Raw genomic sequence first — 16,998 nt, 5'->3', positions numbered from 1 at the left:
ATTGTTTTCACAGCATTTAGTTTAAATATAAACCAATGTTGTTTTTTATTTTATTATATATATGATTTAAACAATTATGAAATGTTTTAATTATGAAATGTTTATTAAGATATTTTTAATTAAAAGAAATATTTTGATATGAGCAAAGACAATTAGTTTTTTTTATTATGGAAACACGTAAAAAAGCAGTAAGTTCAGCCGTGCCGAACTTTGAATATCCTTCACCATTTAAAACGAATTTGGAAGAGTTTCAAACAAATAAAATCCATTAAAAATTTTGTTAAAATATTAAAAATGCCGATTATAGCCGCTATATTGGAGTCTGTACGAAGACGTCGACCTGCGTAGGCAATTTTTGTCATAAGCCATTACAATTCAAATACGAAATTTGAAAAATTCTGTTAATATATCAAAATGTATAGGAATATAGGAAGGTATCGTTATATCGGGGCTATATGAAGACCTGGACCTGCTTAGACAACTTCTCTCACAGGCTGTAGTGCCTATTAGGAACTTCAAATACGAAATTGCAAACAACTTCGGTGAATATAAGGAGGTACTGATTATGGGCCCTATATGAAGACATGAACCTAAATACGAAATTTGAAACAACTTCGGTGAATTATGTCGCTAAAACAATCAAAATACCGAATATTGGGAGGTACCGTGGTAGGTGGGCTATTCAATATCGTGAACCTATATAGATATTTCTCTTGCTGGGGATAAAGTATTTAGAAAGACCTTCTTTTTAGACAATTCCATTGAAAATTTTAGCTAAAATCATCAAAATAGGAGGTACCACTATATGGGGGATTTACGATATCATGGAACTAAATAGACAAAACTCTTCCAGGGGGTAAAGTACTCCTTTTGTGGATTTTCAGAGAATTGTTTAGAAAAATTTAGCTACAATGATCAAAATACCCATCTTCAAACTTGACCTGCTTGCAGACAAATGATTGATCTTCCCTAGCTTCATATCTTTATTCACTCCACAGACGGACGGACGGGGCTAAACCGTCTTAGTTTACAACTTTCCTATAACAGCTCTGTGCAATTCAGAATTTTCCATAGCTTCCCTACCGCTAACCCCACTTTGGTCAGAATATCGGTAAAATTCGATTTTCTGAAATCATTTGGGAATATTAAGCATATATATTTAGAAAGTACTCCTCGAGACCTTTCATTTGATTTTTGTGAAATTCAGCATTTTCCATGAAGTTTCCTTACCGCCAACCCCTTGCTGGTTATTCGTCCTCATCCGGAAATTGTGTAATTTTCCTGTTAAATTAATTTAGGAGAATTGGTTTTATCTTAATATTTGTTTAAAATACGTTCAATTATCAAAAATTGGAAAAAGTAGTTAATATTAAGTAAAAACTATTTTTCAATTAACCCCTTGTGCACCAACACAAAATTCATGTGATTTGTGTCTTTGCTATTATATTTTAAAATTTATCTTCATCATGTTTAGGGAATTAAAAGTTTATATGAAAGATTGTTAATATCCAAAATTATTTGTAACTAAAGCCGCACTATTTATAAATTCTCAACACCTTTTTCTCTCGTTTTTTAACATTAGGAGGTATTCCGAAACAAAAATATCCAAAATACTAGAATTCTATGATGAGTGTTATTCAAATTCAAAATGCATAATATAGTTCAAATACCTGTGAAATCGCGAGTTACTTTGCTTAAACTTTATACGTTAAAAAATCTTTTTTTGGGTGGCTTAATATTTTCGGTCCTAAATTAATAGATCACAAAAAATCTAAACATTTAAAATGACTTACCATTTTCATCACAGCGTCATTTCGTTATATGTAATAATCCAACTTTATAACGATTTTTCAATAGAGATTATTTCTCAGCAAAATTGCATATTAAAATTTTAAGTTTTACACAACAAAAATTTCACTTTTGACTCGTAACTCGAAGAACACCAACATTTTTAACACAATTCAAACATTTTTTTTTGACAATTATTTTTTTTTTATGAAATGAAAGAAATTTAATTTTTTCACTTTTTAGTGGAACATTTCTTTAAACTTTTAACATATATGACACTGATGATATTAAATCGAATTTTTTATGCCTTTTTCATTTCTTAAAACAATATTTTTTGGAAGTTAGCAATTCTCTTATACGAGCACAATCCGCGACACAACGGGAAAGATACAGATCTAACATTCAATTTTGCCATTACAGCATAGATGCCCAATGTAATAGTATTGGTGAGAGCGACGAAATAACACTGGAAGAAAATATTTTTCTATTCATTTTATTTAGTCGTCAACGAGATAGCGACGAAAGCACATGTGTGGCGGGTGTCGTAATTTTTTGCTTTTTCTGGGAAATGTAAAATTAATGAATGTACAGGGATCGCCGGGTTATACTATTGCGGGACAAAGGTAATTTTTTAATAAAATTAGTGTTAAAATTAAGTTTTTCAAAAACTTGACACAACATATTTTTGACAAACGGCCCATCTGAAAATGGCCTTCCCTTTTTTATTATAATATATAAACTTATTAAGTTAGATAAACCCATTTTTAAATTCTCCTCCACCATATCTTCATCATTACCTCTATATTGATTTACCCATTCCTTCAACTTTTTTATAAAAAGTTTCTTATACATTTTAAATCGTTTTTCTTTTTCTTCCCCCTGCTAACAATTCATGTCTTTATGAACAGTTTCAAAATGTTTTTTTATTATATTTCTTATTTTTTTAAATGTCTTATAACATATAACACATTGCATATCATCAAAAGCATTTTGTAGCATAAAATGCTTTTGAAATGACATCATTGACATATCGCAATAATTTTCAGTTTATGTGTTCACTAACAGCAGTCTCGATTACGATTAAATGTAAATATTACACAGAATTTCTGCCTGTGTAGCTTGTCTCTCCCACTCATATTTCTGCTTTCCTATTGGTTGATTGGCGATCAAACAAAAGAGCGTAAGAATACGTGTGAGTTGAAATTGCTGAAATCAGCCACTACTGGGCATCTATGTATTAAACCTACCAACAGGAAAATGTTAGTCAAGGCATCCGGTTACTGTTAACACACTCATGTAGAATCGGCCAACACTAATAACACACTATTAAGGTAACGAATATGGCATTTTTCAAATTGGATTTTATTCATAAAAACGGTTTACGTTTGTTTTGATGTTTCATTTTATCACATTTGGTTTTTTGTTTAATCGACATTTTTAAACTTTTAAATATTTTGTCAATAAATGTTTCCTTAAAATTCAACAGTTACGATTAACGAACCTCCGGTCATCTTTAAAACTGATGAAGAAGCAAATATGAATAAGAGTGTTGCCAGTACAAAAAGGCGGAAATATATTAAGCGCAACGACTTTTCTGGCAAAAACCGTCTGGCGTCAAGAGGTGTGTTAAATTACCCTAAAATTTGTAGCAAATTTTGAAATTTTTTACTGGAAGTCACTTGGAACTCTTCTTCTTCTTCTTGAGCATTCTTCTTGTTTTTTTTTTTTTTTGTATTGCGATGTTGCAGGTTTGTTTTTTCTTGCTTATTTTTTTTATTTTCAACAAATAAAAAAAATGTTCATATTGATGACACTTCTTGTTAAATTTTTATTACACTTTTCATTTTTGAAATAGAGGCTTTTAAAAGTAATTAGAAAAACTTGCGACCGAATTTGCTTTGGATAATTAAAAGACAATGTCATTGCAGAGAGAAATACTTTGATATACATTTCCTGTGGAAATTACTTTATTGCTATAAAAATCGCGACAACACACACCTTAATACATATATAGAACACCCGATCTCTGTTAACCCGATTATATATGAATAGCTTGTTAAAATAACAAGGAGACAGCATTTTTCTACATTACATTTCTTTGAAATGTAAATTCAATTCACTTTCATTTCATTTTGTGTACTTGAAAATTGACTTATTTATACTTTTTGTATATTTCTCCAATAAAAATTTTCTTAAAATCACACAATTGCTTTATAAAACCACGGCCGACCATCATTAGAATCAATTAACAACTGGAAACAGAAAAAAACTAGGAGTAGCAGTATTGCCAACACTGAAAAAAGCAGTTCGAGCACGACACGATAAAAGAAAATTTTATTGTACATAGAGTCTATGTCATAGACCGACAATTCACGACATAAACATCCGATCACTGTTAACCAGCTTTTCTAAAACCAACCGGCAAACGTACGAGCATTTTGTTGCTTACACGGACCACATTTGCATGGGAAAATCAAAAATGCCTGTAATGCAACATTTAGTAAATACTTTTAATTTACTTTTTACTTATGAAAACTGCACTATTCTAAATTTTTTGGGTATTTTTTGTTGCAAATATTTCTTTGAACTTAAGCATTCACGTGTAGCTAACACTATTTGCGACCGACAACTTTAAAACACGATAGATAACTGATGACAGAAGCAAAGATGAATAAGGAGTTTTGATTGCAGAGAGCAAAATGAGAGCAATTCTCTCAGCTTCATATTTAACGGGCAACAATTGCAATGCATTTTTTTTGCATTGAATTTCGATTGATAACACTTTGTTGCACAATTTTTCACTTCATATGTTAAATATTAACCATTTTTTAACATTTATGTATAAATTTAAAATGCCTTTCTAATTAAATTTCAACATTTGCCTTTAACAAAAACTATTCACGACCGACCGTCTTGAAAATTATGTGAAACTGGAGAAAAGGAGTTAATGAGAATAACAATGTTGTCAATTTGGCGAAGACAATTTTCTAATAATTAAAAAACGCTAAAACAAGAAAAACATTTTTAAAGTGCGAATTAATTTTTAACGAGGAAATCGAATGGTCAACTTAATATAGTGCTGAAATATATCAGTTTGTGAGAATACTACGTTGCCAATATTTTATTCCTTTTGTTTTACGGTATTATCATGGGTAATCGTTAAGAGTAAAAAATTTAAAATCTTTGTATACCTTCTTCATCAGAAAAAATTTTTAAACGATCTGGCGGTGTCCACCCTTTTATTGTATTCTTTCTATCTTCCGAAGGAAGAAAGATAGGTGAAGTTTTGTTCTCAAAGAGTCCAGTTTCACACATTTAGATACCTCCCATTATACGGTAGTTTAATCGGAATTGTGCAAAATGCGTTTTGAGAGTTCCTACTTAAAACTCACTGTCTATATGGATCATCGTTCACCTTCAGAATTCTACGATTTTAGCTATATTTTTTAAAGTGTTTAACGCTTCGTAAAACTAGCCACCTCTGCTATTTTAATATGTTTTGTACGTGCATCTTTAAAATTTAGAAAATTCTTGCAATTGTAGAATTTTTCATTTTTGATTTTTCAGGTGACATTTTTATTTGCATGTAGTTGTTGTACAACAACACTTTATGTTCCCCTATATATAAACAATGTGCAGGCCTACACAAATATATTTACATTCAATTCCTCTCGCTTTTAAATCAGTATAGTTTTGGCGATTTTTACTTATTATTGTTGTCATCACATTGACAACATTGTTTTTTCTATTTGTGCCATCGTCCGTGATGAAAGAATTGCTCTCATTTATCCATGCATTTTCTTACTGGTCGGGTTAACATAAGTTGATTAACAGTGTTGGCTAAAAAATGTTAAACAATTTTTGGCGGAAATAAACATTTACATTTATCGTTGTTGGATCTGTTCGTTAAATATATTTCTTCTCTTTAATTAAATTCATTCATCTTATGTAATCAATAGTATTTTGAAGTTGTCAATCACATATTTTATATGTAAAACATAAATACTCAAAAGTGCAATTCACTTAAATGAAAATGAAATAAAGTGTTTGCAATTGAAATATTGCAAAATTTGTTGTCTACATTGCTAGAAGAAGAAGACAATTTCATTGAAAGAAAACTATAAAAAAATTTTTGAAATACTTAAATTGCAAGCACTTTTATTTTATTTTCTTTTAAGAAAAATTACTCTTTTAAGTATATAAGTTTAATCAACAAAATATTCAACAACTCTAAAACGCAATTGTTAATTTAAGATGAACAACAAATTGTAATTAAAAAGAAGCATATATTTAACCGACCTAACAACCATAAATGTTAATGTTCATTTCCGCCAAAAAATGTTTAACATTTTTAGCCAACACTGTTAATCGATTATGTTTAACAGAGCAGTGAGAACAAGAAGCAAATGAGAGCAATTCCCTCAACTACATGTTAAGCGGAGAAAAATTCCCTTCCAATCTTTTTGCATTAAATTTCGTTTAAAAACATTTTTCCACATTTATTTAATATCGTATATTGACAATTTACACATATTTTTAATACTTCTTTCATCAAATACCGATATTTATGTTCAACAAAGAGAATTCACAGACGGGAGAAGAAATAAATGGAAAATCCAATGTTGTCAATGTGATGACAACAATAAAAAGTAAAAAACGCCAAAAGTCCACTGCCTTTTAAAAGCGAGAGGAATTGAATACAGATCAATTTTTATAAGCCTACCTATGGTATAATAATATAAGGTAACAGCGATTGTTGTTATACAACAATTTGAAATTAATTTTGCTTTAAACATTTTAAACGTTTAAAAAATCGCTTAAATCACAGAACACTGAATATACGGATGTACTGTTACAGGGGGGCTATAGGAGGAATTCTGAAGACTCAGTTTTAAACAGTTCCATTAGAAAATGAGGTTTAAATAACAAATAATGAAAATATACCAAAACACGAAGCGAAACAACCTATCTTCGCACTTGACTGCCAACATCGCCAGATCGTCTTAGAGTTTTTTATGATGAAAAGTATATAGAATGTGAGATGAAAAAACTGCAATAATCTTCAGACTGATGTCATTTCTAAGCCAGTCGTCCGACAGCTGTTAAAATTATTCCAGTGACAGCTCATTATATTGTTAACAAGCGTACAAAATCATTTTGGTGAGAATTTTTCAGAAAAAAAGTTATTCGTGATGGAATTCAAGCGTGATTGTGTGATTTCGTTATATTTGGCTGGAAAACGACAAGTTGGGTCTCGTACCATCCCTCGTTACGGTGATACTGGTAGCGTAGCTTGACGTCAAGGAAGTGGACGGAAGAAACCCGCAACATCAGCAGAAATGGTTCTAAAAGTAAAGAAGCGACTTGATCGAAACCCGCGTCGCAGTGGTTGAAAAATGGCTCGTGAGCTGAACATATCGCAATAATTCATTCAGAAAAAATTGAAAAATGATCTCGGGGTAAAGCCATTGAAATTCCAAAAAGTACAAGAACTTACACCGCAACAGAAAGAAAATTGACTCAAAAGAGCTTAAGAGTTGCTTCGCTTAGCCCAAATTGGTGAATAGCCAAATTTGGTTTTCTCCGATTAGAAAACATACGTTGTCCAGCAGTTTGTAACCAAAAAAAAATGATCGCGTTTACTTGCCAAAGAGGTCAGCTGAAAATGTGCACCTTCGGTTGGCCACCGGCCATGGTGATGGTGTGGGCCGCCATAACAGCCGATGGTCGCTCTCCGCCCGTATTAATCGACCGTGGCATCAGAATAAATGCCGATTATTATCGCGAAAATGTTCTAGAGGGTGAATTAAAGCCTTGGATACGCAAACATTTTTGCCGCAGTCCTTGGACATTCCAACAGGACTCAGCACGCGCCACCCAAGAATGGTTAAAAAATGAGGTTCCTCGCTTCATTTCCAACGCACAATAGTCACCAAAATCTCCAATCCGTTGGACTATTGTGTCTGGAGTATTTTGGAATGCAAGGTTGGCACCAATGTTTCGATCACCTCAAGCAAGCGCTTCGCCGGGAATGGGTCAAAATGCCGCAGAGCAACATTCGGGCAGCGTGTGACAGTTTCATTGGCCGTTTGAAGGCCATAATTCGTGATAAAGGTGACCAATTCAAACGAATCGTAACATATTCTGAAATTTGATTCTATTTCCGACATTTTTGCTTTCATTCAATAAAATTAAAAAAATAATAAAAAAATTATGGCATTTGACTTTGTTGTAGTTTTTTTATCTCATCCGGTATAGGTTCGAAAAATATTACTTTAAAAAAATGGAATACAATATTGTCAACGTACTATTCTCCTAATGTAATATAATTCTGCACTATATTAAGTGTAACATCTGATTTCTTCGTTAAACATTAATTTGTATTCAAATCCTGCGCTTTAAAAACGTTTTCCTTGTTTTAGCGATTTTAAATTATTGCAATTTTGTTTTCACAAAATTGACAACATTGTTATTCTCATTTATTCCTTTTTTCAGTTCCAAATCACTTTTAAAGACGGTCGGTCGTGAATAGTTTTTGTTAAAGCCAAATGTTGAAATTTAATTAGAAAGGCGTTATAAAATTATACAAAAATGATCAAAAAAGGTTAATATTTAGCATACAAAGTGAAAAAATTGTGCAAGAAAGTGTTATCAATCGAAATTCAATGCAAAAAGATTGCATTGCATTTGTTGCCCATTAAACATTATTCATCTTTGCTTCTGTGGTCAGTTATCAATCGTGATTTAAAGTTGTCGGTCGCAAATTGTGCAAGCTAAACGTGAATGCTTAAGATCAATGAAATATTTGCAAGAAAAAAACCCAAAAAAGTTAGAATAGTGCAGTTTTCATAAGGAAAAAGTGAAGTACAAGTAATTGCTATTGGAATATTGCATAAAAAGGCATTCTTTATTTTCCAATACAAATGGCGTCCGCGTAAGTAACAAAATGCTCGTATGTTTGCCGGTCGGTTTTATAGAAGCTTGTTAACAGTGATCGGATGTTTAAGTCGTCAATTGTCGGGATATGTACAATAACATTTTTTTCGTGTCGTGTCGTTCGTCGCTATCTCTTTACTCTGTTATGGCAATACTGTTACTCCCATTTCCGTCTGTACTCAGTTATCAATTGAGTTTAAAGATGGTCGGTCGTGAATATTGTTCGTTAAAAGAAATTGTTGAATTTTAAGTAAATTTTTATTGGAGAAATATACAAAAAGCATAAATAAGTCAATTTTCAAATACACCTAATGAAAAAAAGAAAAATTAAGTGTGATTTCAAAGAAAATTAATATGAAAAAGTATTGTCTCCTTGCATTGCAATTGTTGTTATTTTAATAAAGCTTTTCGATTACACATACATAAACGGGTTAACAGTGATCGGGTGTTCTTTGTGTGTTGTCGCGATTTTTGTCAGAAGTAAACGAAGTTTTGGCGGGAAATGTATATTAACAGTGTGCTCTCTGCAATGCCCATGACTTTTAGTTATTTAAAGAAAATAAAGTCGTAAAGGTTTTGCTCGACCAAATTCTTTAAAAGAGAAATAAAATAAAAAAATCAAGAAGTGTCATTAATACAAAATGAAAAATAAATCAATTTTCTGTAAAAATTAAAAAAATAATATTGCTTCCTACGTGAAAATATTCGAATAATTTTTGTGTCGTTAAGAACGGGACTATCGGTTGTTTTCGTGCAAATAAAATAATATAAGAATCGGGAAATTTTATATGAAATACGTTGAAGAAAATTAAGTGTCTAATAAGAATACTAAAAAAGCTATTTTTTGTGAGGGGTAATATTGGTGTGATTTCAGTCGTTATTGATTGTACGGGGTTACAGCGCGCTTATAATAATATAAAGCTTAAAATATTTCTTAAAAATAAAATGTTTTTAATTATAACGTCGTACAAGAAAATCTTTTCGCTAATATTGTGATACAAATGTTGTAATTTCCTTGCATACTTAAGAACATTTCATCATGAATGTATTTATAGACGGTTTAATATTCATCGCAAGGTTTTTTAATATTTATATATAATATATATAATATAATATTTATAACTGTTTTAATAAAATTTGCAATTTTCATCTGGTATTATTCTTAATGGAAATTTTCGGCAGTTTTTGACATATGCATTTTGCAAAGGTACGTACATATTTTTTGGAATACTATACAAAATAAAAAAATAAATAAACATTATTGTTTCAATACATGCTATAAAATTAGAAAAAAATCCATAATGTTGAGTATTTTTATATTTGGTGAGGGGTTACTTTTCGTTTTTGTGTTTTTAACGCATCTCAAACGAATGCAAAAATTTATTTTAATATGGCAATGCTTTAAATTTCTACTGACGGACCATTCACAATTATGGCCACCATTCACAATAGAGGCACAGCTGTTGCCAGTTATCGACCAAAAATCAGTTGTTCATTTATCGATAACTGTTACGACACCGAGTTTTGGCACACCAAACGAAAAAACCAAGAAATTATTGTTTCTTCCTGGGATTCTGGCATAGATTTCTCCAACAACGATGATCAGCAGCAGGCTACAACCTTTGTGCAAACCACTTTTGCAACACTTGGTGCGTAATGCCGTGAAGGGTATGGCTCCAACCACAGTTCGTCAGAGCCATGTAGTCTCATATCGTGTTGCTCCACCACCACACTCGAAGGCTACTCGCATCGGTGCTGAAATGGTCGGCGCCGCTATGTGGTGGTGGGTCTTGTGGCATTTGTATCATGAACACGAACATGTCACCGGTGAATTCCCCTATCCCGATCCATCCCAGTGGACAAACAAGGAACTCGGCATCCCATCAAACTAAAGTCAGGAGTGGTGGAGATCGGCGAACATGTGTTAGTTAAATATATTGAAATTATCCTGGAAAGCAAGATTCTGTGGGAAGTTAAATAATTTAATAAATTGTGTAATGTAAATAAAAATGTGTTGTTTGTTTTTTCCTCGGCCAATGTGTTGATGATGTGGGTGAAAATATGTTGTGGAATTCACCCTTATGTACAATAGAGATGGGGGCAGTTCACATACCACGCATGGACTGGTTTCTGGCGTATGGAAAACTAAAGATGATGAGCATACTACTACCCATCTGATCGGCTTAGAAGTTTGACTGCATCCGCCTGTCAACAGAAAAATTAAAAAATTGACTGTTTTAATTAAAGTTTTTGTACCATTCTAAGGGCCGCTTCTATTTTGTTGGATTTTGAAAAGAGTATTCCACTCTGAGCTGCTTTGTGTTCTGATTGAATTTCTTAAAAACTTTGACCCAAAGGAAGGATTGCTACAGTCATATATATCGCACCGATACACCAGATATATTATTGAGAAGGAATATTGAGAAAATTGGTCTCTAATGGCCATAAATGAACCAAAATGGATACTTTAAAAAGAAGGACCGTCATATTATTACAGATGGTACATATCAATTGGATTGGCCAAAATGTGTTTTATCGAAAAAATGGGACCCCCAGGTCAGTAGACAAAATTCGTTAGAGGACATTTGGAATCGATGTAGCTATGTTTATCCGTCTTTTTGTATGTACTGCTGAAGGGTCCGATAGGTCTAGAAGGAAGTATCGAATTTTCATCATCGTAATATTTCTAACTTTGATCGAGATCGGAGATTGAAAAAATCGGCCATCTTTTCCATTTCCCACAAAAGGTCAAAATTTTAATAGAGGATAATTTAACTCATAAAAAGCAAAGAGAGGATTTAATTCAGCCTAAGGTCACATGTTAAACAACTAAAATACTCATAAAAACCTCCAATGTCAATTCTCTTCTTCTGACATCTCTTCATCGGAAGCTTAAAACTGTTTAAAAATTACATAAAATTTGAAATATATGTCCGATTTTCTGTATGAGTATTAAATCAAATTTAAAAATGGAAAATATAGGTCTGGTCAAAGGCCAAGGGTAACATCTGTCGGTAAAACCGCTTAATATATTCCAACATTTTTTTTTTTTTTTTTGTGACCGAGTACCAATAGAATATTATTTTCTCCATAAGGTTGGACCTCTGTTTTAGGGAAATTAGATTAAATAACGTCAACCCGACTTGCAAACTATGTCTATGCGGATGAAATGCGTTGGATGAATATCGGGTTTTGTATAAACTTTGTATCAACATCAGAAATGTCATAAACTAATTCTTCAAACATTTCGAAACATAAGAAATCTCTGACTTAAATCGTGTAATATTTTAAAATCTGAAATTTTTAGTTTGGAGTGGCATTGATTTATTATATCCTAGCAAATGCCCTATTACATCGTTAGCAAAAAGTTTACCTTAAAACTTTAGATTCATTCTCCAGTTCGTGTTTGGTATTTTAAGTGCTCAAAATACACAATTTGTTCAGTTTGATAACATTTTCAAAACTTCATATATCGTACTAAATTTTCAGACCTTAAAGTTTTCATATATTATTTAAGTTTTTCCTTTTTCGCAAAGAATAATAGAAAAATGTTTATCTTTTACAACAAAAAGTCTTCTATTTTTTAATTTTGAGGTTTACAGAAGAGGATGTTATTAAAACCATTGCATAATGTACCAACATCCAATTTATCTGTCCAAAACTATTTTAACGTCTCCATATATGTACTCTGGAAACCAGCAGTAACCTCAATATAAAATTTCAGTATTGCAGATCTATCCTATCACCAAAAATATCAAATTTCGTAGCATTTAGTACGCATATTCGAAATAATCTGCATCTGTCATTCCAAAGATCCCACAAGAGGTATCTGTATTTCATTTTTTCAGCTCAATTCCTTTACCCAATACCCAAATTTTGGACTAATTAATACTTTTTGTACAATTACAGTACATATTTTCAAACCCACTTCCATATCTCAATTTCAAATACCAATAGATCCCTCAATATCAAATTTGAAGATTCAATTGCATTTAGCACTTTTCGTACAAATTTAGTATTTTTCGTTGAATTATAGTACGTATTTCAAAAACAGCCTCCATATCTCAATTCCAGACAACAATAGAGACCTCAATATCAAATTTGAAGATTCCATCCCTATTCCTACACATGGTACCAAATTTAGTACCATTTAATACTTTTCGTACATATATGGGATGTATTTCCAGACCCCGCCAAACCTCAAACACCGATAGAATTATAAATATTAATATCATATCCCAAATTGTTATATGTATATCCCTTCGCCCAATATCCAATTTAGTACCACTCAGTACTTCTCGTACAATTATAGTATACATTTCCGAAACCTCCTTCATATGTTCAGGCTATACAAGAAGAACGACCTTAACACCAAATTTCAAACACTGTTTGTTACCCAACACCAGATTGTACTAAATACAGTACTATTTAGTAATTTTCGTGCACTTGTAGTGCACATATCCAAAACCACCTCCGTATCACAGACCTACCACCAAAAGGACCGCAATACAAAATTTCAGCTTCATTCGTCCATCCAAAACCAAACTGCACCGTTTAGTACAGTTCGCGCACTTGGTACACAATTCCAAAACCACATTCATATATCAAATTACTATCCAACGATGATTCTCATACGAAATTTCAAGTTTTTAGCAATAGCCCTTCACATAACCAAATTATGCCATTTTTGAAGTTTAGTACCATTTTAGAACTTTTCGTAAACTTGAAGTTGAAATTTGCAAAAACCCTATGATACATTTTTCCTGCAATCCGTCAGTGGCTATCATTCCAAATTTCTAGCTTATTCCGTTTGTCCAATATAAAGTATTAAATATTTAGTACTTTTCGTATCCCTTTAATTACGAGTTTCCAAAAACTCAGCCTTTTAACACGCCTATGCACCAAGCCTGATCCTCGTGCAATATTTAAAGATTCCAGCTTCAGCCGCTTCGTTGATTTTCAGTAAGTCAGTTATTTAACTACTCCTTATGCAGCTATGGGTAAGGCTTGTTTTAATTAAAATCAACCTTATTTTTTGTAATAGTTTTGAATGGCATTTATTTTCAAAAAGACCTACATAATGGTCCACTACACTACGACAAATGCCGATGAACCCTTGTGGACGTGTGATAGAATAGTTTAAGGGCTTTAAAATCAAATAATTTATATTTGTCTCATAATACGTTTCTAATTCTATTCTAATCAATGATGCAAACAGGATCCTATATCTTCATTATTAGGCATATTAAATGTTGACTTATTAGCGCATTTTGCCGTAGTTTAAGCGGCTCATCAGACAAATATCGTTTGAGTAGGTTATAAACAAATTTCCTTTGATTGGACAATATATGTGACTCATATGTGAAATTTCAAAAAGATAAGTCTATACTTCTTACTATCTTGTATTTTTATGCCTGTATAACGTAGTACATTTCATTGCCTAACTGTGGGCTATATTGCAATTTTCCAATTATCTTTGCAGGGGAAAGGGTCAAAAGAATACAGCCTTCGAAACGCATTTAGCGTTAGCCTGTCCAGATTAAAATGGCTTAATGAACGTCACATTTAAAATCCCGATAATAAATTACCAATATTTATTAAAAACAATGATTGATCAAAGCTATTAGCCAACAAATACTTTGTTCAACATTTTTGTGGTATATTCGCTTTTTTAAACCAAAAATCAAACAAAATTAATTTTTTGAAGATCAAAGTTCACATTCTATGCAAATTTATTTTATTTATCATACCCATTTAGAAGATTGAACAATATATAAATTTTTTGCAAAGAAGAGAAAAAAAAAAAAACAAAAGTAGGCAATAAGATAAAAACATCGACATTTTGCCAATTCAATTGAATGCATTCAACAATTAATCTGTGACGATATTTTTACAAACATACCCACATGTACATATCTTCGGTAAACAAATGTGGTGCTGTCTTCCTTCTCAACACAAAGTTGTTGTTTTTGATTGTTGAGGTATATAAATATAACAAAATATATACTATACTTACGGAGACAGAGCGGCGTAAACATCAATAAAGATTTTGCGTATTTGCGAAAAAGAGAATATAGCTGCCACACACAAACAAATGTGTTTGTAAATATGTTTCTGTCGATTGTTTGTAATTTAATTATTTGTTGCAAAACAAACCAGCCATAATCTTATTGCAAATCTGACGGCGGGGTTTTATTGTCATAACATTCCGGGCGTAATCAGATTATTTATTACTTGAATGGAGAGATGCATAACTTTATGCAATGCACAAAACAAAGTACCCACCAAATTAACATTTTTTGATTGTCGACTAAGCGAGCACCAACACCAGAATAATTTACCTTACCATCTTAATTGGTATCCAAACATAACACCTTGACCACATTCATATGTTCCGTAAAATATTTGGAAGTAGGTATTCTTTTATTTAAAGCATTGGCATTGTTTTTATAAATTGTTTTTTTTTTTTTTTTTTTGCGTAGCTGCTCTTCTTCTCCACTTTAAGTCGAGATGCTACCACAAATCTATCAATTACTTGTGTCAACTAACAAACAAACTACGGGGGTGAGAGGGGGGTCATCTACATATTATAGTATAAAATATTTTGACAGAAATAAAATGCATTATAGTCTAATTACTGGCTCTAAATCGAGTCTTTCTTCTCAAAACACGTTGTTGCGTCATCCATCCATGATGCTGCTGCTGCTACTGCATTCGAATACATTGTTATTGCTCCTTCTGGTCGGGTCTTTATTCTTGGGAGTAGCGTTGCTTGATGGAACGATACTTCTTTAGTGAATACAAAGCTTCGACTTCTTTGGCCACATAACGGCCCTGGGCTAGCAGGGCTTTGATTTTATTTGGATCAGTCTCATCTTTGTTCTTTAGGAAAGCATCGCGCACTTGCTGGCGGAATTTCTGCGGGCCATTTACGCCGGGATATTCACGTCCCAAAAATTGCAGCTGCAATGTGTCAAACATAAATAAACCACATGAAATCTCCAAAAATATGTAGGAAATTTGATTCCGTCTCATGACTCACATGACAAGGTCACGAAGCATGGACAGGTTTTTTTTTGAATAAAACAAATAGCTTGCTTGGTTGTATAAACCAACAGCATCTGCTCGGCCCTTCTACTTACATGCTTGTATAATTGTATAACTTTGGAGCGAAGCTCTGACATTACACGCTGATGTAGGGCTTAAAGGTTTTTTATTAACAATCTATTTTTAGTTCCTTTGGAAGAATATGTCGTGAATATTTTCTTAAAATTATAATTTCTCTTCTCCGCTTATTGCGTTCTTTTCGTTCTAGTTGTTGTTCTTGTACTGAATTTCAAATAGGGCTGACAAACAATCAATGGCTATATTGATGGTATCGATACTTTTGTTTTTAAAAGGGGGTATCGAGCGATAGTTTTTGCTATCGATACTATCGAACGAAATGTCAGTACTAATAGCATGTTTCCCATGGTTTTCGTACAACGTTGTCCGTTAAAATGCAAAATTATGAATTAATAGTCTAATTTAAAGTTGAAAACACTGTTGTTTTTTGTAGGTCCTTCTGTTTGCCTGTGTGTAATAGAATCTTGAAGGGAGTGTCTGATTTGGTCCAAACTTGGAACTTTATAATATTTATACCCTCAGGGATAGGCTAGATATATATCATTTAATACGCCCAAAACGTGTCTCATCGAAATAACGGTTTTAGACCCCAGGTGAATTTGAACCAAATCCGTTTAAAGTTGAAGGATTGTTTGTCCGTCCGTCTATTATCTGTCCGGCTGCTGCGTACGATGGTTCTCGTAATATTATTATCAAAGTTAGATCGAGATGGGCAATATCGGTCCGCTTTTTTTTTACAGAACAAAATTTGCCATACAGAAGAAGAAAGGATCATCCAATTTTGTGAAAACTTTGCAAATTTTAGTATTATTAGTGCAATGTCAGGTGGAAAATATCAAATTGCACACATCTCAGTATTTCTGCTAATATTTGGTACCTAACCCACAAGAGTCTCCTAATTAATCTTTTATATTTTGGGAAATAAGTCAGCTATTCTTTTCTGAGTTGGTATATCTAAATATTGCTCTCAACCAAAGATCTAATGCGTATTTGAAATTCATCGGCCCACTTCTTCTGGTACCTCCCCAAAAAAGTTTAAAATTTTAATAAGTATTCGCAAAAATTGGAATTAAATGTCAGTTTTTCTTTGAATTTTGCTCATCCCAATATTTTTATCAGTATTAGATGAAGTGGAATGCTTCGGTCTAC

The 16,998-nt window shown here is 32.4% G+C and overlaps 2 protein-coding genes across 2 annotated transcripts; one reads left to right on the top strand and one right to left on the bottom strand.

The window, feature by feature from the left end:
• The first annotated feature begins 10,212 nt into the window (after positions 1–10,212).
• On the top strand, positions 10,213–10,734 carry LOC101899538 (NADH dehydrogenase [ubiquinone] 1 beta subcomplex subunit 2, mitochondrial). The gene has a single exon (XM_005185046.3). It carries the CDS (start codon positions 10,323–10,325, stop codon positions 10,614–10,616), a length of 294 nt encoding a protein of 97 aa, XP_005185103.1. The 5' UTR covers positions 10,213–10,322; the 3' UTR covers positions 10,617–10,734.
• Positions 10,735–15,108: 4,374 nt separating this feature from the next.
• LOC101899695 (electron transfer flavoprotein regulatory factor 1) lies at positions 15,109–16,068 on the bottom strand. The gene is made up of 2 exons (XM_005185047.4): positions 15,867–16,068; positions 15,109–15,687 (listed from the first exon to the last, which is right to left on the bottom strand). The coding sequence occupies exons 1-2, from the start codon at positions 15,906–15,908 to the stop codon at positions 15,475–15,477; spliced, it is 255 nt and encodes an 84-aa protein (XP_005185104.1). The 5' UTR covers positions 15,909–16,068; the 3' UTR covers positions 15,109–15,474.
• Between the last annotated feature and the right edge of the window lie 930 nt (positions 16,069–16,998).

The sequence above is a fragment of the Musca domestica genome, unplaced genomic scaffold (genome assembly GCF_030504385.1).
Source record: "Musca domestica strain aabys unplaced genomic scaffold, Musca_domestica.polishedcontigs.V.1.1 19, whole genome shotgun sequence".
NCBI lineage: Eukaryota > Metazoa > Arthropoda > Insecta > Diptera > Muscidae > Musca > Musca domestica.
This window is presented reverse-complemented; position numbering and strand designations above follow the sequence as displayed.

What these genes read in the sequence shown, in the direction of transcription:
- LOC101899538 (XM_005185046.3), top strand. Translation starts at nt 10,323, where the DNA reads ATGATCAGCAGCAGGCTACAACCTTTGTGCAAACCACTTTTGCAACAC.
- LOC101899695 (XM_005185047.4), bottom strand. Translation starts at nt 15,908, where the DNA reads ATGTCAGAGCTTCGCTCCAAAGTTATACAATTATACAAGCAT. An exon ending in TTATACAATTATACAAGCAT is followed by an intron (nt 15,688 to 15,866) that starts GTAAGTAGAAGG and finishes GACACATTGCAG; the next exon opens with CTGCAATTTTTGGGACGTGA.